Source organism: Bombus impatiens, unplaced genomic scaffold (assembly GCF_000188095.3).
Source record: "Bombus impatiens unplaced genomic scaffold, BIMP_2.2 scf_0166, whole genome shotgun sequence".
In the NCBI taxonomy this organism is placed as follows: domain Eukaryota; kingdom Metazoa; phylum Arthropoda; class Insecta; order Hymenoptera; family Apidae; genus Bombus; species Bombus impatiens.
Window position 1 is genome coordinate 1024635 of NT_176585.1, and position 22646 is coordinate 1047280.

The following is a 22646-nucleotide window of genomic DNA, read 5'->3' on the forward strand; positions in this document are numbered from 1 at the left end:
GGGAGCCGCAGAGTGAGCCAACCCGCGACTCTCGACCTCCGTCCATCGCCCCTCTTCTCGTCCTTCCACGACTGTCCCCTACCCCTTTCCTATTCCGCCATTTCATAGCATTCATTCCCCACCATCGAGACCAGTCCGACTATCCAGCCCCAGCCACAGCCCCTGTTCACCGAATCCCTTTTCCTTCTATCTACCTCGACCCCTCTTCAACCACCTCTCTTCAGCTGCACCTTCAATATCCAACCTCCCCACTTTACTCACATTGCCACTACCCCACTTACTTCACCCCACTATGTCACCCCCACCGCCGAACAGCCGCCCTCTTCTACGTGTTCCTGGCCGGCAAGGTGTGGGTGCACACCGAGCCAATTCCACGGAGAACTCGCCGATGCTACCCTCTGGAAAACTCCGACGGAGTTGTAAATTAAGGATTACCGAGAATGCAAATTAATGCCTAAGCGTACATTTCTCTACCTACTCCTACTGTTCTCGACGCAGGATCATCCTGCACGCTGGAAACACAGAGTGTTGCTCCGTGTCGAGCCATGATAATCGATTGTTATCCAACCTCCTGCGGCATTTACAACGCCATGCAGGATAATTCCTATATGAGCGTTTAACGACTCCCTTTTCGTTCGTGCTTTTCCAGAAGGTGGAAGCTTTTTCCCTCGTCGGATTTACACGGCTTTGGCTTTTGCCCCGGGAACGCTCGAGAACCGCTCGCGGTGCAAGCTATCCCGGGATAGGGTGAAAAAGAAAAGAATGGACGGATACTCGCGGCTGCGAGAAGCAACTTTCCTATTTTCCTGCGTGTCTTTTTGTTTCTCTCGTTTCCTTCCTTTTTTCTTTTTAATTAGCCGAGCCAGTTTAACTGGGACAAGCGAGGGAACGTTTCGCCCGAATTCGACGATAAATCGGCTTTACGCAGTGGAAATCAAGAAGTGAGGGAAAAGAAGGAAAGGGAGGGATAAAAAAAAAGAGAAAGGAAAAGGAAAGAGGATAGTGCACGCTGTTTCCAGCGTGGTCTGCGAGAAATAGGCTAGGACAGAAGGGGCAGGACTTTAAAAATGCAAAATTGCAGTGATTCAGCATTTATCGAACACCTGACATTCTACCCACTGCCAATGGGGAAGTTTCCTCGAGCTGCCATCAATATTTGCGCTCGACGTAGGAACTTCCAAGCGAAGGCAAAAAGGGAGAAAAAGGTACGACTCCCAATCGAACGTGTTACCAGTTAACAAATCGAGAACAGTTGAAAATGAAAAAAGAGAAATGTAAAAGAACGAACCCTCGGGAGAGGGAAAAAAAAAGAAGGGAGGAGAAAAATGTTGAGCAGATTTGCCCGTTTGGGCACATACAGACGCAGCTCCCTAATCTCTCCCCATCCCCCTTTACCAACCCCCTAAACCATATTCCACTCACAACCTACGACTCGTCGTAGGTTATAGCTGACTGCCTTCGCGCCTACACACGTATTTTCCACACGTACAATGACAGCCGTACCTTTGCAGAGACTTGCAAGCTAGGCTATATAGAGCTATAAGCAGGGCATGACACAGCATACATCGGATTCTCGCAGAAAGTTCGCGTCGAATTTTAATGGAAGTGCTGCCATCTCCTAGTGACCCCTCGCAAGTGGGCTTCCTATAGATATCGACGAGAAAAAAGACAAAAAAAAAAGAAAGAAGGGGCGAAAAGAGAGCAGACGAGAGACGGGGAAGGCTTGAAATCACTCGGGCGTCGGGCCCCAGTCCCTCTATCGCGAATCTGATTAATGGATGGATTCATGGGCACGAATTTATATGGATTTAAGCGGCACTTTCACGCACACAACTGCCGCCAAAACTGTGTACGTGTGAATTTACGTTTATAACCCGTTAGATCTGAATTAGGCTGTTGGAAACGTGTATGGTCTGTTTACACAGATACACGTGTGGAGCATGTGCAGTGGAGCACCGGATTGCTGGCACTCGCAACTCGCTCGAGTCGTACATTTTCTCGCATAAGCTCGTAATTTATCCAGAAACTGGTAATTGAGCGGATCTCGTAACGAGGGACATAACGAAATGAAATAAACCTGCGATATCTGTGGACAACTTCATCCTCGACCAACCCCGTTGCTCGCGGTGTCGACTTATAAACAGACGTGTTTATTATTTTACGATAAATCCACGTTTTTCGTCCTCGATAACGATGTCACTCTGTTAATGGGATGAAAATGTTCTCCCTTTCGTCACATTCTTCTTTCTTCTTTCTTTCCACCTACTATCGAATGTTTCGTCACGCGATGAAACAACCCGGCGTGGATCTACACGTGCTCGAACTTTCGACCTATGTGTCTACGTGTCTGTATCACGTAGCGAGGAATAATGGGAAAGCAGGAGATCAAAGGAAATAGAAACGGTGGCTTATTTTTAGAGAAGCACGAGGCCAAAACTGGAACGCATAAGGTGCATGATTGCCGAGCTTGCGACCAACGTATGGCCAGGGATGATCGCTATTGTCTCCTACAGCTGGACCGCCAACTAATTTTTGGTATCGCGCCGAGTTTACTCGTATGATCCATAATTCCTGACTAGCCATCGAAATGGAACGTTACATATATAACTGTATTCGTTTACGACAGATTTATCGTTTTGGCCATAGAAGAACGTGGAATAACCGCCGCTTTGAGAATTGCATTCACATTCCGATAGAGAAGGTGCTCTTCACGGAGAGAGAGCACACGGACAACGGTTATAAATCATCGAGTTTCCTAATAGCTTTCAGTAAAATAAATAAAAATAATTAAATCTGTTAGAAATCCACGGCATGGAGGTAACATTGCGAGGATCAATATATCGCACGAATTTTAAATTGCACGTCATTTAGGTCAGCACGCAAAGCTGAAAGGGCTAATAACCCAAAGGTCTCCTCGTGTGTTAAATGCGATATAAATAGAGCTGTCGCCCGCTCATCCCCCCGTCGCTGTGTGTAACGACCTTAAAGAATGAAAAAGTAATTTGAATTAAAAAGCATAATGCACCCCTATTATGAGTTTTTTCGCCAACGCTAAATTACCAAAATTCGATTAAAACTATTTCAGAAAATATACGACCGAAGGCATGTCTCATTTCATAATCGATGCAACCGATCGGCCACAAAAATCTCGATGCAGGTTGCACGAAGGCAAAAACGTTCCTGAAAGCAATCAAAGAACAGGACGAAAGAAGAAGATCGTAGAAAAGGAAAAGTTTGGATCCCCCGGAAGGAAGCAACCAAGAATACAAATGGAAACGAAGGAATAAGTTGAAAGATCAAGGTAACAATGGTGGAAAAAGGGAGGAGAGTCGGGGGAAAATAAAAAAAAATAGCAACGGGAGGAATTAGAAAAGAGGGTAGGAAAGAAAGAGAAAGGGGGTTCGGTCTCGTAGAATTCACAAGCGCAAACGGGGCAGGCGCGAGACGATCAATTACGTAACCCGATAAAAGTAGGTCACGTGTCAAAGTGCGGAGCCATCCCCAAGGTGTCCAACTTTTTGGTATAAGCTCGTAAATTACCAGTCAGCTAGCTGCTGCTACCCCCACGGCTTTAAATAGAACGTTGGCAGAGGCTCCTGTCCAACTATCTCTCCCTTTCCCCTCTCTTTCACCGACTGTGTTCCTCTCCCTCGGTCATCCTTCAATTCCATGCTTTCTCTTTTTCACTTCGCCTTACAGGCTCCCCTTCGTCCCTCGTGGCCTTTATCCCTCTTGTTCCTTTATCACGTAGATCGCCTCTCCGTTTCGTCGAACACGAGGCAAAGTTAGCCGGACACGTAAGTCGCCGGTCGTTAGTCGGCGACGACGATAGCTCTTCGAGCCACCAAGAGAAGGAAACAAGAGAAACGAGAGAAAGGTTGGGAGAATGAGAGTCTTTGAGAATGAGTGAGAGAGGGGGGGGGGTGAGTGAGATAGAAGAGAGAAAGGGAGGGAGGGAGAAAGACAGAGGAGAAAGGAGAGGGAAAAAGAAAATTCCTGTGTACCTATTCCAGTGCGGGCCAAACAGAGATGGACAGAGAATAGAACGAGAACGTCTCTTTATGTGTGCAAGTATTCCCGTGCAGACCAGGCGAAGTGAAAGAGGGAGAGAGAGGGAAAAAGAGAGAGAGAGAGAACGTGACGGCAGGAAAGCTAAGACAATCAATAAGATCGCCGGGTCCGAAGGAGCTCGTGCTCGGATTCGTCGAGTTGCTTCGGTACTTCTTGCCAGGGACCACGAGACTCGCGTTTAACAACTAAGTCGTAGCCTATAGTCGTTAAACGCAACGTCCCGAATTAGGATCCCCTCGAGAAAATGAACGAGGGAGGAACGAAGACGGACAGCATGAGAAACAGCAAGGCAAAAAGGAAAACACGTAGGAAGACTAAAGGTACCGAGAGGATAGAGAATTGGAAAGGTCACCAGCGGGATTTCGTGGAAGAAAAGACGAATGGAAAAGATAGACAAGAGACAGGCAGATGGAAAAGAAGGATTGGTACCTGCACCTCGAGGGGTCGATACCTACTCCAGTCAGCAGGATTCGGATAGGTCAGGATAGTCGGGGATAGGCTAGAAGAGACGTTGTATAAGGCATATATGTGTACAGGAGAGCCAACCAGCAACGCCTTGTTCGGGGGATGCATTCTGGCGTTTGCACGAGGATAGTAATTTCTAGATACGAACCACTAAATTTCGACGATCAGACGTCGTCTACCAACAGAGAAATTACGATCCGAGATCCTCGCGATTGCCTGGCTAGTTCGACCTTCGAACACAGGAACGAAATCCCGGGGAAAATCGATAAAGGGGGAAGAAATAGTGGAAAGACCTTTTGCTCGAGGGAACAAAAATCGTAAGGTCGCCCTACCCCTACGTAAATGAAGCAAAAGTATGGAGAGGTGACAGAATCGCCGCTCTGGCGGATATTACCGGAACTACGAATTATCCCCAGCGGAGTTTACCCGCGAGAGTGCAGTTCTTTCGGGGGGGTTGTTTCAATGGAGGGTGGCAAACTCAAGTTCTACAATGTTCACACTGGACTGTGACACCAGTCGATAAGGAAGACAGCCTGTTTAGCAATGGTTTCCGGGAAGGAGATAGAATTCATCGTAACAGAAATTGCATATAGTTGTTGGTTCGGGAAGACGATTAAAATCATAGTATAGAGCTGGCTGATTAGACTTAATGCGATCGCCTAAAGGTCTTATTTAAAATTCAAGCTTATATACCGCTTATTATACAACAGAATGTGTTCGATACGTTAGCGTAAGGCAAACAGTGGACACGTATGGAAGTCTGAATCTACTTTGCAGACGTAACTCGTCGATAGCCACTTTCGCTCGATAAAAATTTTCAAGGAAACTTACGCCTAAGCCACTTAGAAGAAAGTTTATGCCAGAGTCTAAAACTATAATGAAGCCGCGATTACATGGAAACTCGCGTCGATATCGACTTTCATGGAACTGTTTCTATTTATTTCTCATTTATCTGGTTCTCTTTTCGCATCGAAGGCGAAAGAACGCTTTGTTTTATATTGGATATTTTACAAAAAGATCGCGACAACGGTATATATGCGCGACGTTGAAACGTTTCAAAAAAGCATCGAATCGTGAAATTCCAGCGAGTCGAGAAGAGGGTGGTTTCAAGATCGAAACGGTCGTCCTACTTTCAGTAAAAGCATTATACAGACCTACATACATGCGTGGATTCGAAGCAAAACATTTTTTCAACCACCCTATCCACCGCGCCGGCACCGTGTAACTAGAAAATGAAAATAGCTCCTCGTATATTTCATCGAGCCATCTAAACCTCTCTGATATTTTTCGCACCAGAAATATTTAAATTATTTCCCCTTACAGGCTCGTAGCATGTTACTCGCGTTTTCCAACAATTTATATCCTGTTTATAGTTATCGTCTGTTACTAATCAGCCTGCTGACTCATGCACAAATACGCATCATGGAAAATATTTCGAGACGAATTGAACACGAGTACGTATATTTCTGTCACGCTACGTGTACATACTGTATTTCAACGACTGTGTGTAACTGGGACTGCATATGCATACCGCGTGCATATATTCAATTCTGGAAACGTGGAACAAGCAAGTCACTTCAGGGAGCGATAAAAAGGGGCAGCTTTTGACGACGAAAGAATGGAACACGTGACGTCGAAGTTCAGGATGAAAAAAAGAGAAGAGAAGAGAAGAGGAAGAAGGAGAGAGAAGAAAAATTATACGACCGTGATAGCGCGGCTCTCGTAAGTCGGATAAAAAAAAAAAGTTTCAAAGAGGTCTCGGAAATGGATCTTTTTTTCTCAAAAGTTTAACCAGATTCCTGCTCCGAGTAACTCAACCTTGGCGTAATAAAAACAGCAAGATCTTTGGTCTAAACTCCGCTTGAAATACGACCGAATCGCGAAATGAAAAAAAAAATAACATAACTTGCAATGTAATTAAATATCGTTTTATTTCCGCGAGCGCGCGAGATATTTTCAGACCTGACAAGTAGTTAAATATATGCATACAATTCGTTAGAGAACGACACACAAACACTTAACACGCTCCACCCCCCATTGTGATGTTAAAAATTCATTAAGACGAGGTTCGAGTAATTGTTTCTCTTCTGTCGTAGAAGTTAATATAAACTATGTATAATTCATGCGGGCTTAAATAGTTTTGATTCCGGGCGAAATTTGATCGATGAGCTTCGTTTAAAATTTAAATGCGGGTCTTAAAGGGGAAGAATTAAAGAGCGCGCTCGTCCTATGAAACTCGATGGTGTTCTGCACAAAATGCAGAATATTTTTCACCGTAACGTGTTCTCTTCGTTTATTGAAACGAGACGAGTAACCAAAGGAACGCTGAAATAATAAAGCGGTTCGTGGAAAAAATAGAGGCTCACACGCATCAAACGACGCATTCTTGGTACACAATGCTATTTTATAACGTTAACGTAATACATCTAACATTGTACTTCGTGTTCTGAAATGCATCAAACTTTCGCTTTGTTTTATCTCTTTAATTAATCTACCAATACATAAAGCGAGGCACATCGTCACGAGATCTCCAATTTGCTAGAAAACTTTTATTAGAGTGCTTTATCGTGTTGCAAAAAGCTGTGCCACGCTGGTAACATTCTTTTAGGCCATAGCGTTTCCTAATATCGGCAAAGAGAGCGGAAAAGAGTCGCGAACAGTCGTTCAAAGAATAATAAAACAAAAAATTATCGTTTCGCGAATACGTGTCTCCATTTATCGAACTTGTTCTCTCGCACAAAGAAACGGTTCGTTGAATGGAAACACTGTGCGTTCTATTTTCTCTCGAATCAACGCACTTTCGCTCGACTATTGCACATCGATCGACTATAACCAAAATCGCGATTACCTCGTAGCCTTTTCCATCAATCGACGAATAAAACGATTGATGGCACGAGCACCGTTCCAATAGCAAGCAGGAACATAAAGCCATAACTTCATAAACGTTTGTCATCGAGTGGAAACTGACGATCGTAACAGCATAGAATAGTAGCGATGAAATCGTTTCCTCCTTCAGTGCATAAACAGCAAAGTAAATTATTACCTTCTAAGAAGTATGGCCGATAGGGGAATAAATAATTCACGGGAAGATCGGCTGGTCTGTCAAAGGTAAAAGGAAGTAATGGCGGAAGTACTTACCGGAGATGGGATCCGCGCCATCGAGTTTCCTGTCTAAGGAGACGTTCTCGTGAGCGGCTTCCTTGCTCGTCCTTGGACGACATCCAGAGTTCGATTCACCGGTACCGATCCCTTCTTGGCTCTTGTGATCGTTCCTAAGATGATCGTTTCTCTCGTTCGCTTTGGAACCTCCGCTACCAACCACGACCTTTGTCGATGCTTTGCTACCGATTGCCCCGGAATTTCCATTCAGGTTCCCGTTAATGTTGATGTTGTTACCGTTCGCGGATGAATGATTGTCAGCCTGGTGAAAAATGTTCGATGTCTTCTGTGGAAGCTTGTTGTTACATCGCAAGAACTTTTCTAGTCATCACAATAAAACATTTACAAACCAACATATACTCGATGCAAAAAAAAAAAAGAAAGGAAGAACAAAATCCAGCTAATTCTAATACAGCTACGTGAGAAGAGATCGGCTTAGTTGCTTCGAGATTTCCGGTACAAGTTCCTATATACCTAGGTGAGGAACATTACCCGACAGGAAAATCCAAGTTGACTCGGTCTAACCATAAAACGAATTAATCGACTCACCGTGGTGGTCATGCAGGTCGAGGAGGATGAGCGCACGACGACGATACGATTCTGATTGTGATCATTGGAGGCAATCGTGGACACAGCAGCGTGATTGGCGAGCCCATGGGTCTCGTGAGCGTTATTGGATCCAGCATTGGAATTGGTGTTACTAGTAGCAACGTTACTACCGAGGGAAGTTTGTCTGATCACCAGAACACTGCCAGCCGGCTCCAATACCACTACTTGCCTCATCCTCACCGTCCTCTTTTAAGTCTTTCTTGCTGTTACTGACGAAGAAGGAGAACGTGCACAGGTTGCACGAAAGCTTCCTCGAAAGCGATCCTCCTTCTTCGGCTGATCCAAGTATCCGACGGGAAATGCGTTCTCCAGCCTCCACCCCTAGGTTCTTAAAGCTCCAGCGCGATTGCTACCACCTGCTCCTCCTGTACACACGTACACCAAGATACTCGATATTAAAGCTGTCGTCTTAAAGGATGATCCTACCTTCCATCCTATTCCATGTCACGGCCTTCTCACTCCCTTATGAACGTGTCATTCGAGCGTGCACCACCGTGGCTTCTTTCGCAAGGCAAATCGATGAGATTATTTCGCTAGCCGCCTCTATCTACCTTTGACGATCGCTTTTCACGCGCCGTTTTACTAAAGTATGAGTAGTAACGCTTAACGCGAGTACCAACGCTCGATTTTAAATCCCTTGCCTTCGACGAGTTGTAAACAGACGATGTTACGAACTCCAAGATTTCCATATGGATTTCCGTATCTACTCTATCTTTTCAGATGAACATTTCAAAATGTTTCTACGTATTGGAAATAGATTATGCTAATGTCAAAACTCTTACGTCGACGATTATTTTGTATTTCATCGATCAAAATGTACCAACGGCGGAGAATAGTAAAAATGCTGAGAGTAGGAAATATATTAATGGCCAGTTATCACGGCGGATTTCGTGGACTCGTGATAGATTGCTTGCAAAAATAAGAAATGAATATACACGAGCTCGAAGATTTGAAACCGTTCCAAATAACATCGCGATATTAAGTTCTTGGATCGGAAGCACGCGAGGGTGTTGCGTGTATCCAAAATCACGTCTGGAGAAACTATATCTTTCGAAATTCGTCTTCCTTTATACGAAGAATTTCATTTCTTTCGTTTATCGGATCGTGACCGATTCATTTACTGCTATTCCGTTCTACATTCTTGAATAATCATACGACCAGGTATAGATCTATACGGATCCGTGTAAGTACCAACAATTCTATTTTTTTACGATTTCATAGCTAGCTGGCTTTGCAAAGTTGATTCTAGTTGGCAGCCATTATCGTACGTACGATTCTTGGCAGCCATTATCATAGATTTAGCCAGTAAAATTGAGTCAAAGTCTTCCGAAAAACGAATTCCATCATAGAGATGAGAGACTTGAAATTATTTGAATAGGGGTAGAAACGTTGCCAGTTTTTTGATGAAATCCGAAACACAACATCCTCCAACTGATTGCCTTTCTTCCATAGCTATTCGTGTATTCTGACTAGAATTAAATATCGAATTCCAATTTTTAACAGACCTCTCAAATTCAAATTTAAATTTTTAACAGTCCTTTCGGTTGATATATTCAATTCACATTTTGAATTTTCAAATTTGCGACAATTTTTTTCCAATTTTTCAAGGATACAAGCGTCCAAAGGTTGTCGCTCGAGCTCATCGAACTTTGAATTTTTCACAAATTTTCCTATATGATCGTATATTTTTTTAACATCACAAATACAACCATGTAAATAAAAATGACAGCTATGTTAATGTCCTACGATTAAAAGCACGCGACTTCGCCTGTTTAGCATTGCACGACTGTGACAACATGTTCGAGTGTCCTACATTTGTAGATTCACCGATCGATAGTGAGCTTTGTGTGTTTCGTATTCTAACCCGAACATCCTCTAATAACAGCGATTAGCTCGAACATACTTCCGATTGTTTCGTCGAGGGATAGTCGATAAGAAGTTTCGAAATCTCTGTGCACTTCCTGTCGATGGAACATCGGTCCCCTTAAACGAGAATCCAGGGAAAAAGACGATAATTCACAAAGGATCCCCATCTACTCGGAATTTCGTCATCCTCCACGCCCTTTCAGCTCGTCCTCATCCCCTGCTACACTTTGACTTTGCCACTCGCCTCGACGACAGTTACTCTCCCTTTGACGAAAACAAACTTAATTTCCGGCCTGCAGTAACATTCGCGAAAATCGATTTCCACGTTCGAATCGTAGCTAAACGCTTCTACAATTCCACGATACTTTGTACGTTACTTAGATCCGTGGAATTAAGGTGGAATCGAACGAAAATTAACTATAGACGGTAATCACCGGTTCGCGAGCTAAACTATGTACGAAACAATGCGAGATCCGATCGTACTCTCAGCGAAATTTCCCTTCTCACTCGAAAGTCCATAACGACTAAGTACTCGAGAGAAGAGACTTGTCTACTCGGAATTTCATCATTCTCCACGCCCTTCCGACCTCTTATCCTCCCTCCAAGCTTGCTCACTCTCTATCTTTACTGCACTTCAGAGTTTGGGATTCACCTTGAAGACAGTTACCCTCTCGCCTTCCGCTTTGAGAGCAGAGACCTAATTCTCCAACGCATTTCAACCCTCATAAAATACGATATCACGGGAGAACGTTACTACTACGTATAACGTACGTTCAAGTTATTGCCCCTTGATTAGATGGCACGAGATTTTCTATTCACGATGTATATTAGTAAAATATCGTTCTCGTAACTTGTACGATGAAAGAAATTGTCAGTGAATATGGAAAGTTATGACGGAAAGCAGAGTAACGACACGAACTCGCTTATCCTGCTGTTTGTTTGATCGCAAATTAACCAATTTAATGGCTGATCAAGCGCCAATAATCCCCTAACAAAAGACGTTCCAATCTTCTAGGACAGGCACGTGGCTCACAAAGGAATACAATGTACATGGAATTTCGTCATGGCTTCTCGATCGTTCAACCATTCTCCACGCCCTTCCGGCCTGTTACGCCCTTCTCCTCTAGACCTCTTTGCCCTCTTAATATCTCACTCACTCGCTTTAACTCTGCGATTCACCTTGAAGCCAACCACCCTTCCTTTGAGACGCAATGACCCAGTTTCCTTCTCCCCATGAATCGAGAAATTCAAGGCATGAATTTTGAAAAAAGGCGGCTACGATACCTTGTAACCGGTTTACGAGCACTTCTCCGGATATCGCTACAACTTTTGAATAACATATGAAATCGGCAACGATACCTGTTTCCTAGCTGATCAACGACGAATTGAGAATTCTGCACATTGCGCTGTACAATGGTAGGACTCTTCGATTTCAAGTTGAAAGCTTGGACGCGAAACTGTGCGAAAACCGACGGAGGCCTTGAATCGATGAAACAATGTTCGTGTGAGAATCTTTTTTTTTTTCTTTTTTCTTATGACGTACGTGTCTTAAATGGACATGGTTTCGAGGCAGTCATCGGAAAGCTTTAATTAGCCAGGTTATGCAACGCTATTTACGAGTCCAGCTAAACAAGATATATCTTCGCACGCAAATGTGGCGTTACAAACACCCGAAACACTTTTGTAGTATGCGCGGAATGCCGATCAATTGCACGTGTCGCGTGTCAGTTAATATAACAGCTGACGAGTTTGTGTATCGAGAGCACGGCTAACAAACTGAACAGGATAATTTTCGTGAAATTGCCGAGTGCGTTACGAGCGCGACGCCGTTACACAGGTGGCACCGTAAGGTATAAAAAGCCGTGATCGAGTTAGAGCTTCATGGAATCTCGTACGTACATACGTGGAAATCGGCAACGCTTATTTTTCTACGTGGAAAACCAATCAGCTTGCACGCGGTACGCGAAATTACCAACAAAGTGCGTTTCTTTGCTTTCGGGATGCGTCGTTCGGTTTTATATTCCTTCTGTTATTTATTTATACCACCTTCGAGAGTAACCGACCTAGTTCTCCATCCACACGAACACACAACCTACAGAACGCAAGTGAATTTTGGAAAAGGACTCTGTGGCCCATCTGTTTCTACAAAGAATTCTATTCTCGGTTGCCTTGAATATATATATGATATATTCTTCTGCGAATCTACCTAAAGTACAAAGAAGTTACAGGCTGATTACAAAAATTGTATCAATGAAACGATCGCTATAAATAAATTGAATTTATATTTCAAAAAAAAAAAAAAGAAACCGAGAACTTCGGAATTTCCTTTGTACACGATATTCGAGCGAATCGGTTTTTCTTTACCACGGTAATCAGACATTTTCTCTACGTAACGCAATTAAAAATATGCATCGTTAAATTAGTGCTCTGGGTACACGTTGATTCAGCTCGTTAAAGGCAACGCAATTTACGTATATTAGTTCCGTGCAAGCAAGGTAACGTTAGTGGTGCAAAAACGCTCGCTGTTTTTGCGGTGTTTTCCTAAACAAGCAGCATCTCTAGACAAAGTTCATGCAAAAGAGCGAAGCATTTTAGTCGGTGCAAGTTTGTTTGCTTCAAGTTTGCCATGATGCTCTGCCACACACTTCAGTTTGTCCAACATTAATATCCTGTACAAATGCATACAACATCGCGACCATCTCTGACGCTTTTCAGTCCAAAGATTTATTACTATTACCAGATAAATGCTACAACTTCCTAAATTTGTTACTCCGTAATTACAGGCTGATTTGCCAAACAACTACTTTCTCGTCGTAAATTTTCGCGCATCACTCGATCTCGTCTATACAGTACGTCGTTTCAATAATCGTCATACGATAGGCAAACGGGTGATTCTACGTGAACAGAAAATAAATTGAAGATATAGAACGACATTCTTTCATACGTCACTGTTTCTCCGATAAAGCTAAATTTGCAAACTTATTTAGTATATGGGAATTTAGCTAATTACCGACTATCTACGAGCAAATAACAAGTAGAAGGTTATTCTACGTGTAAAAATAAAAAAAAATGTGAGATAATATTTTTCTGTTTAAAATTTGGTTAAAAATAAAAAAAATAGAGTTTAAATACATTTTAATTAAGAATTTTCCTGGCACACGTGTACTTGAAGTTTCCAAGCTTCATTTTCTCGGAAGACACGCTCTGAACAAATTTCATTCTACATTTTCAACTCGTTTTCACAGTAGAATAACTTCCTACCGATTACTCACTTCTGTTCAGTTCGAAATTGCTCTAGTTCCGATATAGTTGACAAATTTTCAAACTCGATTTTCTCGAAAAAGAAACGTCACGCCAAATAGTTCGTCGTACATTTTCCACTTGTTCCTTCACTTGTACGATCGATCCCTCGCTGATTGCTAAGACACCTTGTATAAAACTGCACGCAGCACCAACACGAATCACAGTTTAGATTTCAAACTTGACAAGAACAAGAGGAAATAGAAGGCAAGAGATCCAAAAGTACGATAACAGACATATGCGCGTACCCTTCGAGAAGAATTCGTAGAAACAGAATTCCCTTTTTCAAAGTTGACGACAACTTTGGCGAGTAATATTTTCAAGAGCAAGGTGAATCGTTCACCGGCTCGACCTCGTCTGGCTGAGAGATAGGAAGGCGGCGAGACAGCCAGTTGAGAAAGTGAAGGAAGTCGTGCCGAATCATGTACAGATTGTCAACAAGTATACACGTTGAAAATCGTGTCGACAACGTAAATGGTAGTTGGGAAAATTGATCGAGTTAGTTGGGCATTACCCGTACCAAGTGTATTGTGAACGGCAGTAAATAAAAATCCGCAGAAGGTCTCCAAGTGCAACTTTTGGGAAGAAAATGTCAAGATTACGAGCAACGACAAATATGTTTGCGTCGAAAATAGAAATTTTCAAAGATTCGTCGAATATGACCTAGAAATAAATCTCTTCGATGCTTCGTGGTTTTTATCCAAAAAGATTGAGATTGCTATCCTGTACATATCATCGCCCACAGGTATTTAGGACACGTGATGCAATTCGGTCAAAAGGTTGAAATTTTCCGTACATTTTCCAAATTATGAGACGATAATAAGAGTAGGTTTCTCCGTTGTTAATTCTAAATTGCAATCAAATATACTGTTAAATGGAAACTGAAACAGGAAATATGCGTGTATCATTCAAGTTCCATATTTATCCGTAACAAATGGCTAAGACTTAATAAAATCTACACGTTCTACAAACACACGTTATAATCGCTCTAACATCCCGTGTCTCTTAAAACAAATGTCGCGGCAAGATCAATTGTCAATTGTCATCCACCTTCGTTGCTAATTGAGTTTACAAGTGCAACCATATAACGATAGTAACGTTAATTGGCCATTCATAACGTTGTAATGGTACATTAACGATGATCGTATTAAGAGTGAAAATCGTGCGGAAACCCAACGATTATGGGGGAACGAGAAAACGCGAATGACCTCGCACGTTTCTATTTAACACAACGCAAAAATAGATCGACCTTTCCCAACAACATCATTTCCCACAATTTACTATTAACGTATTTAATCACGTTACATCGTTCGTGATGACCTTTTTGTGCAAATCATTGCCCCGTGCACCGAGAAAATAGCCCGAACGCTATTTATATTCGATATATGCCAAACGTTTTCATGTCATTTCGATAAAATAAACGTTATTGCGAATCGAAACAAACAGAAAGCGCGTGCTGAAAGGCATCTACTTCGATGGGACGAAGCAGATGCGTTTCTATATACGCCATTCACAATGTTCCAATGTGTCTTTCTCGCCACGAAAGGCGTCAGGATACAGTATACCATATATGTTGCACAATGACGTAGGAAATGATAACGGATATGCGCGTTTCCGTATCGAGCGATACGAAAGTTGCATTAATGTTTCTTAACGAAAAGAAAATAGAGAAGAGATCATTATTTCTTATATTCTGCAACGACTGTATAGCGATTAGAATATACATAACATTAATTCATCCTCTGATTATTCTGCTTCAACGGCACGTGATTAGCAACGCATCTATCCTTGTCATTGATCCAACATACGTGTACGGTAGAGTCGTGGATTTTAGCGATAATATCAAACAACTAGCTATCAGGATATAAAGAGGTACACAATGGAAAAAAAAGTATGTTATCGAAAACCTAGCGCTCTCTGACCGATATAAATGACTATGTCGATGGCCAAGAGATAAAGATAATTCAAGATAAAATTGTTTCGGCATGTGGTTAAATGGAATGTTAATCTTTACTGGTCTTTGAACTATTCCGTACTCTTTACACATCACATAGCTACCTTGCTTATCAAGCCAATTGTTCCTGATATATCTCTGAAGCAATTAAACTAGCACACTTAAAGCCAAAGAACACATAGTGAATTTTTAGACTAGAACGTAAATAAAATGGTATTTCATTATCACCGTATGAAAGACCTTGGGCATAAAACCAGTTGACAAACATTCGTGATATACAAACAGAAAATGACGTCACACAGCCGATTTATCTCTCGTAAATTAAGAAAATAACGCCACGTAACGTGCAAAACGCTAACTCTAAGAACGATCAAATCTGATATTCCTTTAGGCGCTACGCCGACCTAATTTCATTAAACAAAAGATATTGATACCTGGGAGAACACTAAAAATATAATACGCTTTGTCTGGAACTGTAAAAAAGAAAGGAAACTCGAGCACAAAACCAAGGCGAACTACGATAGCTCGTTATAGCAACTATCGACCAATTATCGATCATCAAATAATGGGATATGGCATTGAAGATTACAGAAATCTATTGGTACATCGTTCAAATATACTACTCAGAGGCGAAAGTGTATTTCCCACGCCATAGCTCGATTGGATTTATCGATTTAATCAGGTCTAATCTCGCTGATGATTGAAGTGAGCCTGAGCGTGAAACTTTGTGTCTTTAACATACTACACAACAGGTATCCCCCGTATGTGAATGCACCGACAGTTCTATTATTATCGTTGCACGTGCCGCTCTATCGGCAGATAACCGCTATATACGTTCGATAGTCGCTTCATACATAATGGACTATCACATTTATTTACTTTTTAATGCTACACATGTGTAGCCAACACTCGTCGTAATTTATATGAGAGGAGCACGCGTCCAGGTGTTATGTAGTCACGCTGTATAATCTTGGTATTGTGTACAATTTCTAAGCGTCCCACACAGTTCCCGACGTGATACCGGTTATGTGTTAGACTCAACAAGTCCAAAGAAGTCTGTGTCTACTTTTACTTGCATTACCCGTGCCAACGAATCCTATATATATCTTATATATATGCTATATATATCCTATGTGTATATATATATATAATTGTGTGCATATATATATACAATTGTTGTTATCTAAAATGTAGGGAAAAAAGGAATATAAATAGTATAATTAAGCAATATAAATACCGAAATATAAATGACTCAGTCAAGTATACAGTTAGTTATTTACAATAATTTAGAGACTGATTCAACATCGAATACAAATACTCAAATAACTCACGAAACAGGTGTACGCCTAACATACTATATATCCTCCAGCCATATATACAAAGGAAAACAACAATACTCGAACGATTCATCGTGGAAAATTGTAATGAAATCGTAACGTTAGGTATGATAGATAAATGTGAATACCGATAGTTTTCGCTTCCCCTTTAGAATATTTAGTCGTTCCTTTATCGCGCGATGTGTGCATAAAGCACAAGGTTTCCTTAAACAGAAGATTACAACTTGGCTTCTAAGTATACTTTGAATCGACCAGGTTTTCACCTCTAAGGCACCACTGTCTGTTTTGTCTTTTAATAGCCTCCGCTCAAATTTAAAATTTCAATCGTCCCACTGGCCGAATATCGATTATCGTTTCCGATGTAGCACGATAAGATGAATGATATGGTGATGACGAAAAAAACAGTGGAGTAGTAAGAGACGTTGTTGGTTTAATAATTAACGATTCGACGCAGAATAAAGCCGTAAAGGTGACTCGTATCCGTTACGATAAAATTGTAGCTGGTAGAACCACAAGTGGCAGGAAACACATATAACAACGTTCTTGATAACAGCTGATTACGATGAGCTCGCCCAGATACAATGGTCCAATGGTTAATGAAACCACGTTGTACGCTAACATTTCGATATATGACGGATTATTGTACGCTTCCTTATATTTCCCGCCAAGAATGATAATTCGATAACGTCTGATTTTTTTATTTCATCAAACTGTCATCACAGAAACAAACTACCGAATAATGTAGCCGATACTTTGAAAACGTTTCGTATAGCCATGAATACACACACCAATCACATTTATTCCTTTGAAATAACCCGGGAGCCGACAATTTGAGAAACAACACGTGCCGGTATACAACGAAAATTATAAAATTCTCAATACCTTCGTTTATGCCAGAGCTGCAGGTTTACGGTATGTACTAAAAATAGCGGTACCCATAAAACTGCTCGGTGAGAATCGCCACGAGACCTCGAAGACGTGGCGTATACAATACACGACCACGGTGTAACCTAAACATTGGTAAATTGATCAGGATTCGAAGAATTTTGTTTCCACCGAAATTCACCGAGGTGCAAACTAATCACGGGTGGAAAAACTATCAGTCACGTTCGGGAAATACTTTTCTAAGGCTCGACATTACGGTACGAGGACAGCATACAAAATCAACGTAGATCGGCTCACGGAATATATATCGTGTCGCTTAGCGCCAATATATATCTATTTGATCGAGCAAAAGATACATTGTATAAAATACTTACAATATCTGTGCTCCGTGTGACAGAAGGCCCGTAACCCGTATTGAGAGGGTTCATCTTGAGACGATTGTTTACGCGGCGCCAACACTTAGAGCAATGAGATATCACCACTTTACCACCGGTTCATAATCGTGCATTACTCTTATACACGAATCTCTCGATGTATCGTTGATTTTCACGCATGAAATCGTGTGATCACGCGTGCCTGCGCTCGCGGTCGATCCTTGGAATCCATGACAGGTACGAGCACGGGTATGGCTGCGAGCCGCATGCGCCAAAACACAAGTTATCACGCTCTACTACCAAGGCAAGCGGGTAACATATAGATGAGAAACTCCGCTTTAAATTTAAATTTCTACTACCAAGTCGCCACACCGATTCAATTGTATTCACTCGAAACCTTAATTAATCGAACAAATTAAAACTAATTAGGACACGTCCCTTCGCTTCTTTCTCCTTTCTCCGTTGGCGTTCGTGACAGCTTTCAATTTGTTGTGTGTCAAATCAATTACTCGATCGATTATGAAAAAAATGGAGTTTTAGATTAACAAACGATTCACGAGAATTATTAAATCTTTCATTTTTTATGTTGATTATTACGTACCTGGTTTTATCGTTAAGACGTAAGATAAAAATGTGATGACGTTTTAGCTTTTATTCACAAGTAATAAGTAACTTGTATAATTTCAACTTCCGGTATATTTGTGCACATAAATTCATGTAATTATAAATTTTCTATTCAAAAGTTGAATTTAATACAGCGATTATTTAACAAAAATAATAGTATTAGAAATGTTTATTTAATTAAATTCTTTAATTAATTAAATTATAAAATATATATGAAATAACAATACATTTGATTGATTTCAAATTTGAATGACTACACTTGCGTGATTTGACTCTATTTGTAATTTGAATTATACACGTTAGTTCGTTTTGCCGTGAAATCCCGCGAACATTATTGTGCGATTGGTAGTGAAATTCATGTGAAAAAAGAAGCCGAAATTTGGGATAACATCGCAATTCTTGGTCTCGTTGCTGCAGAAATAACTACGAATGGTAAGTTTATATAATTATTATAAATTATTACAAAAGTCTTAGAGTAAATCAAAGAGAAAGTAACGGAGAAATTTTTAGCTCAATACTCAATTACAAGTGTATGACTGATTTTAAAATAAATATATGATCATTTTATCGGTCATGATGAAAATAAGAATTTTATCCAAAAATAAAAAATCATATGCGTTTTGGATTATTACTACCGTAAAAAAGATATAGAGAAGATTCAAATTCAAACATAGCAATCATAACTGCCCTTTCGCGGCCATATTGCATTTTCATTCTGTCGTTACATTCGAAAATTATATAAACGATATAAAATATGAACAATATAGAAAGGTACTTTGTAATCAACAATATAGAAATCAACCATTTAACGATTAACGTTATTTTAAAAAATTACGACATAACATAACATTTTAAATTACATACATACTTTATTATGCATATGAATTTTAACATAGAGAGACAAAATTATTCCTTTACAATGAATCGAGATATTCTCTATTCATTTTCATAAATGACAACAAATATGTTCAATAATCTAGACTTTATTGAGCGCATTTTAAATATCATTCACGGTGTTTAGCAATTATTTTAAATTTTCTCGTTGTTACGATACCAAAGAGGTCATGAATTTTTATTTTATAAAAAAGAATAAAAAATGCCGTTAACGTAACGTATAATGAAGTATGATATAATACATGTATGTTCAAGATTAAAATCTAATCCGACGCATGAAATTACATAAATATTAACTTTCACAAAAGTTGGAATTTCGCTAAAACTCAGATAGAATAAAATTGTTATAGAAAAAGGTTCTTAAAAAGAACTCACATGTTACAGTAAAATATAACACGCGAAAGAAATTAGATTATAAAACACATTGGCACAAAGATCTTCCCCTCTTGGTATCTATCCATTTATACGTTTAACCATTTATACGTTTAATCATTCGTCAGTTAATCTAAGTATTTCAAACAACTATTTAAATATGCGCCGTAAAGTGATAATTTTGAGAAAATCGTATTTATGCCTTGAGGTTACTCATTTACAATAATGCGATGAAACGTCATTAACATCGTGTCTCGTATAGACCACTTCGGCCTATGTATCTCACCCATTTTATAACATCATGATCGGAATAGTTCAATTTGGATTCAAATACTTTCAAGTACCGAACTTTGAATCCAGAGGGCGCAAATGGTACTTCGAAATTCATCGATATAGGCGGCCGGGTCCACCTCTTTTTTGTATCAGTTTCAAGCAAATCGATTTCCGCTGATAACTGAGTTTCTTTCATACCGGCCATACGTTTAATTTTCCATACAATAGCATTTTCGGATGCTTTATATTTTGCTTTTCCTTTCAAGCAAATCAATTGTACTCCAGCGGTATTCAGAGGAGTAGGTACTCGAACTTCGATCTTTTGTCCCAACAAAGATGGTTTAAAGTTTGACTTCAGTACTGCTTTCACTTCCATCTTTGTACGTCCCACTTCACGCACTAATGGAATTACGCGGAAAGGCAATGATATATCTTTGGTGGTGCGATATCTGCAAGACATTACCAACAATTATTAATTAAGATTATTAGTTTTACATTCATAACGTTTCCCCAAAGGATTTTTACCTCATCAACTCAAATTCTCCATCAGGAGGTATGAAACTGATAGCATGTTCTGTCTCGAATTTACTAAGCTTGACACACTGATGAAATTGGCAGTCATCGATTACAACAACAGGTTTCCCAGATCTAGCACCTGTAGGATCATCTCCACCTCCTCCCAAACCGCTTCCACCTTTCATACCTTTAGCCTCCATAACAATCTTATCATTGATTCCAAACTTGCATTCTGGCATTCCAGACAAATAAGATTTCATCACAACCTGTTACGGTAGAAATGTTAGATTAATAAGTTTTCCAAAACCTCAGCTGTTCCCTCATTTTATCCCTTGAATAATAACCTTCCCAGCAACATGTGCACTTAGCACTTGCCCTTGAGGGCTCATTAAGAGATTCACATATTCAAGAACATCAAGGAATAATTCATTACGTCTGTACTTGATACCCTCTCTTCTCCATCCAATCTGACCAGTTACTTGGGAGGTTATTTGAGCCTGTTCTTCCTTTGTTGCAGATTTTACTCCTTGTTGAGTAATGAATGTTTTCAACACTCCAGTATCACAATTCTGTGGATACCCAAAATCCAAGATTTCTGAACAATAAATTTAATTATACTTTAAAAACAAAATATGTTTTGCTTATGGAAATATCTTTATATGACATATTAAGGTACTAACCATCCAAAAGCTCATAGATTAGCACAAAGTTGTTCTTGATATTCTCCTCAGAAATCTTACCAAAATATGATTGCATAACATCGATAATTTTTAATAAGAACTCAAAAACCATTGCAGCATTAACATTTTGTTTAGTAACAGCAGCCAGCCAAATATTAGCACGTTTTATATGAAAGAATGATGTTCTGGCAATATTGGTAACAGGGGAGCGTACTTGTTGCCTAGCATGGATAACATTGACACGAAATGCATCAACTGCATTTCGTCCAATGTCATCTCTATATACTCTGGAGATAAGTACCTCTCCCTTATGATTGTAGACAAATAAACCCCCTATCATTTTGACAGAGGGTACCTTTTATTATTCCAATTACAATCAATCTATAAACACATAATATTTATTTATTACCATACAAAATTTTGGATTTATCAAAATATATTTGTAAATCTTATATACTTTCTAAGATAAAATGTATCTAATATTTAATATAATATATTTATCAAATTTAACACTTTTTTAATTACAACCTTAAAATGTTTAATTTTAGGAATTTATATATAATGATGAAAATCTGTTGTAACATAAATATAGCACGTATTAAAAAACATTGTTAGACGTCCAAAGGAATTAAAAATCAATGAATGCAAGTAGTGATATGAAAATTTTTTTGGGACAATACTGTATTAATTCAATTCAAATACTATAAAGACTAGCTTTGAAGAAAATGAGAGGAGCAATTTATCTAAAAATTAACGTAAACTTCTTACATCAAGTAAAAGATAACGCCCCTTTTCTTAAATGACATTTGAGGTTCTCTAATATGTCTTGTAAACGGTTAGTATTATTGATCGGAAATGAACGGCCTATATCGTAAGCACTATCATTATCGAAAATTCTCCGAAAATTATGAAATGCAAATATCCATAAATATAAGTTTCAGAATTGTAAAAGATCACTTACACATGACTCTTAATGCGATTAATAAAAATAAGAGACTAATTTGTATCAGCCTCCGAAACGTACAGTAACAGTACCAACCTACTGATACAAGTGCGAACTATCAAATGACGAAAGCAACACCCACTTCTTTATACTACGTATCTCAAAGACATACTATTACGATAAGTTAAGTTTAAAATAACAATAGATTAGTATAATATATAGCAATGAGTTGTATTGAAATTTAGATTTATCTATCCATCATTATGATTGCAAATATCATAATTATAAGTTTATGGGGCAAGTAGGGTTGTTGTATTGATTTCA

General features: G+C 39.8%; 2 protein-coding genes across 7 annotated transcripts in view; both read right to left on the reverse strand.

Moving 5' to 3' along the window:
- The window catches only part of LOC100748721 (calmodulin-binding transcription activator 2), a 40638-nt gene extending 22347 nt beyond the window's left edge, over nucleotides 1-18291 (reverse strand). For 3 of the 5 annotated variants that reach the window (XM_033319561.1, XM_033319559.1, XM_003487593.4), the window contains exons 1-3: nucleotides 18021-18291; nucleotides 8245-8669; nucleotides 7675-7957 (exon numbers count right to left, since the gene is read on the reverse strand). In XM_033319561.1, the coding sequence (XP_033175452.1) occupies nucleotides 7675-7957; nucleotides 8245-8478 (517 nt within the window). In that variant the 5' untranslated portion in view covers nucleotides 8479-8669; nucleotides 18021-18291. Of the gene's footprint in view, nucleotides 1-7674; nucleotides 7958-8244; nucleotides 8670-17643; nucleotides 17772-18020 lie in introns of all 5 variants that reach the window. The other 2 variants (XM_033319558.1, XM_033319560.1) reach the window with 2 other exon arrangements.
- Nucleotides 18292-19488: 1197 nt separating this feature from the next.
- On the reverse strand, nucleotides 19489-22494 carry LOC100748841 (AP-2 complex subunit mu). 2 transcript variants are annotated; one of them, XM_003487594.4, is made up of 5 exons: nucleotides 22341-22494; nucleotides 21380-21760; nucleotides 21044-21294; nucleotides 20709-20965; nucleotides 19489-20632 (listed from the first exon to the last, which is right to left on the reverse strand). In XM_003487594.4, the coding sequence occupies exons 2-5, from the start codon at nucleotides 21717-21719 to the stop codon at nucleotides 20152-20154; spliced, it is 1329 nt and encodes a 442-aa protein (XP_003487642.1). In that variant the 5' UTR covers nucleotides 21720-21760; nucleotides 22341-22494; the 3' UTR covers nucleotides 19489-20151. The 2 variants fall into 2 exon arrangements, with proteins under 2 accessions (XP_003487642.1, XP_012238164.1); XM_012382741.3 differs by having other exon boundaries at nucleotides 22148-22435.
- Between the last annotated feature and the right edge of the window lie 152 nt (nucleotides 22495-22646).

Coding starts and splice junctions, on each gene's coding strand:
- LOC100748841 (XM_003487594.4), bottom strand. CDS start 21,719: ATGATAGGGGGTTTATTTGTCTACAATCATAAGGGAGAGGTACTTATC. Junction 21,295..21,379: donor AATCTATGAGCTTTTGGATG/GTTAGTACCTTA, acceptor TTTATTGTTCAG/AAATCTTGGATTTTGGGTAT. Junction 20,966..21,043: donor GTGCACATGTTGCTGGGAAG/GTTATTATTCAA, acceptor CTACCGTAACAG/GTTGTGATGAAATCTTATTT.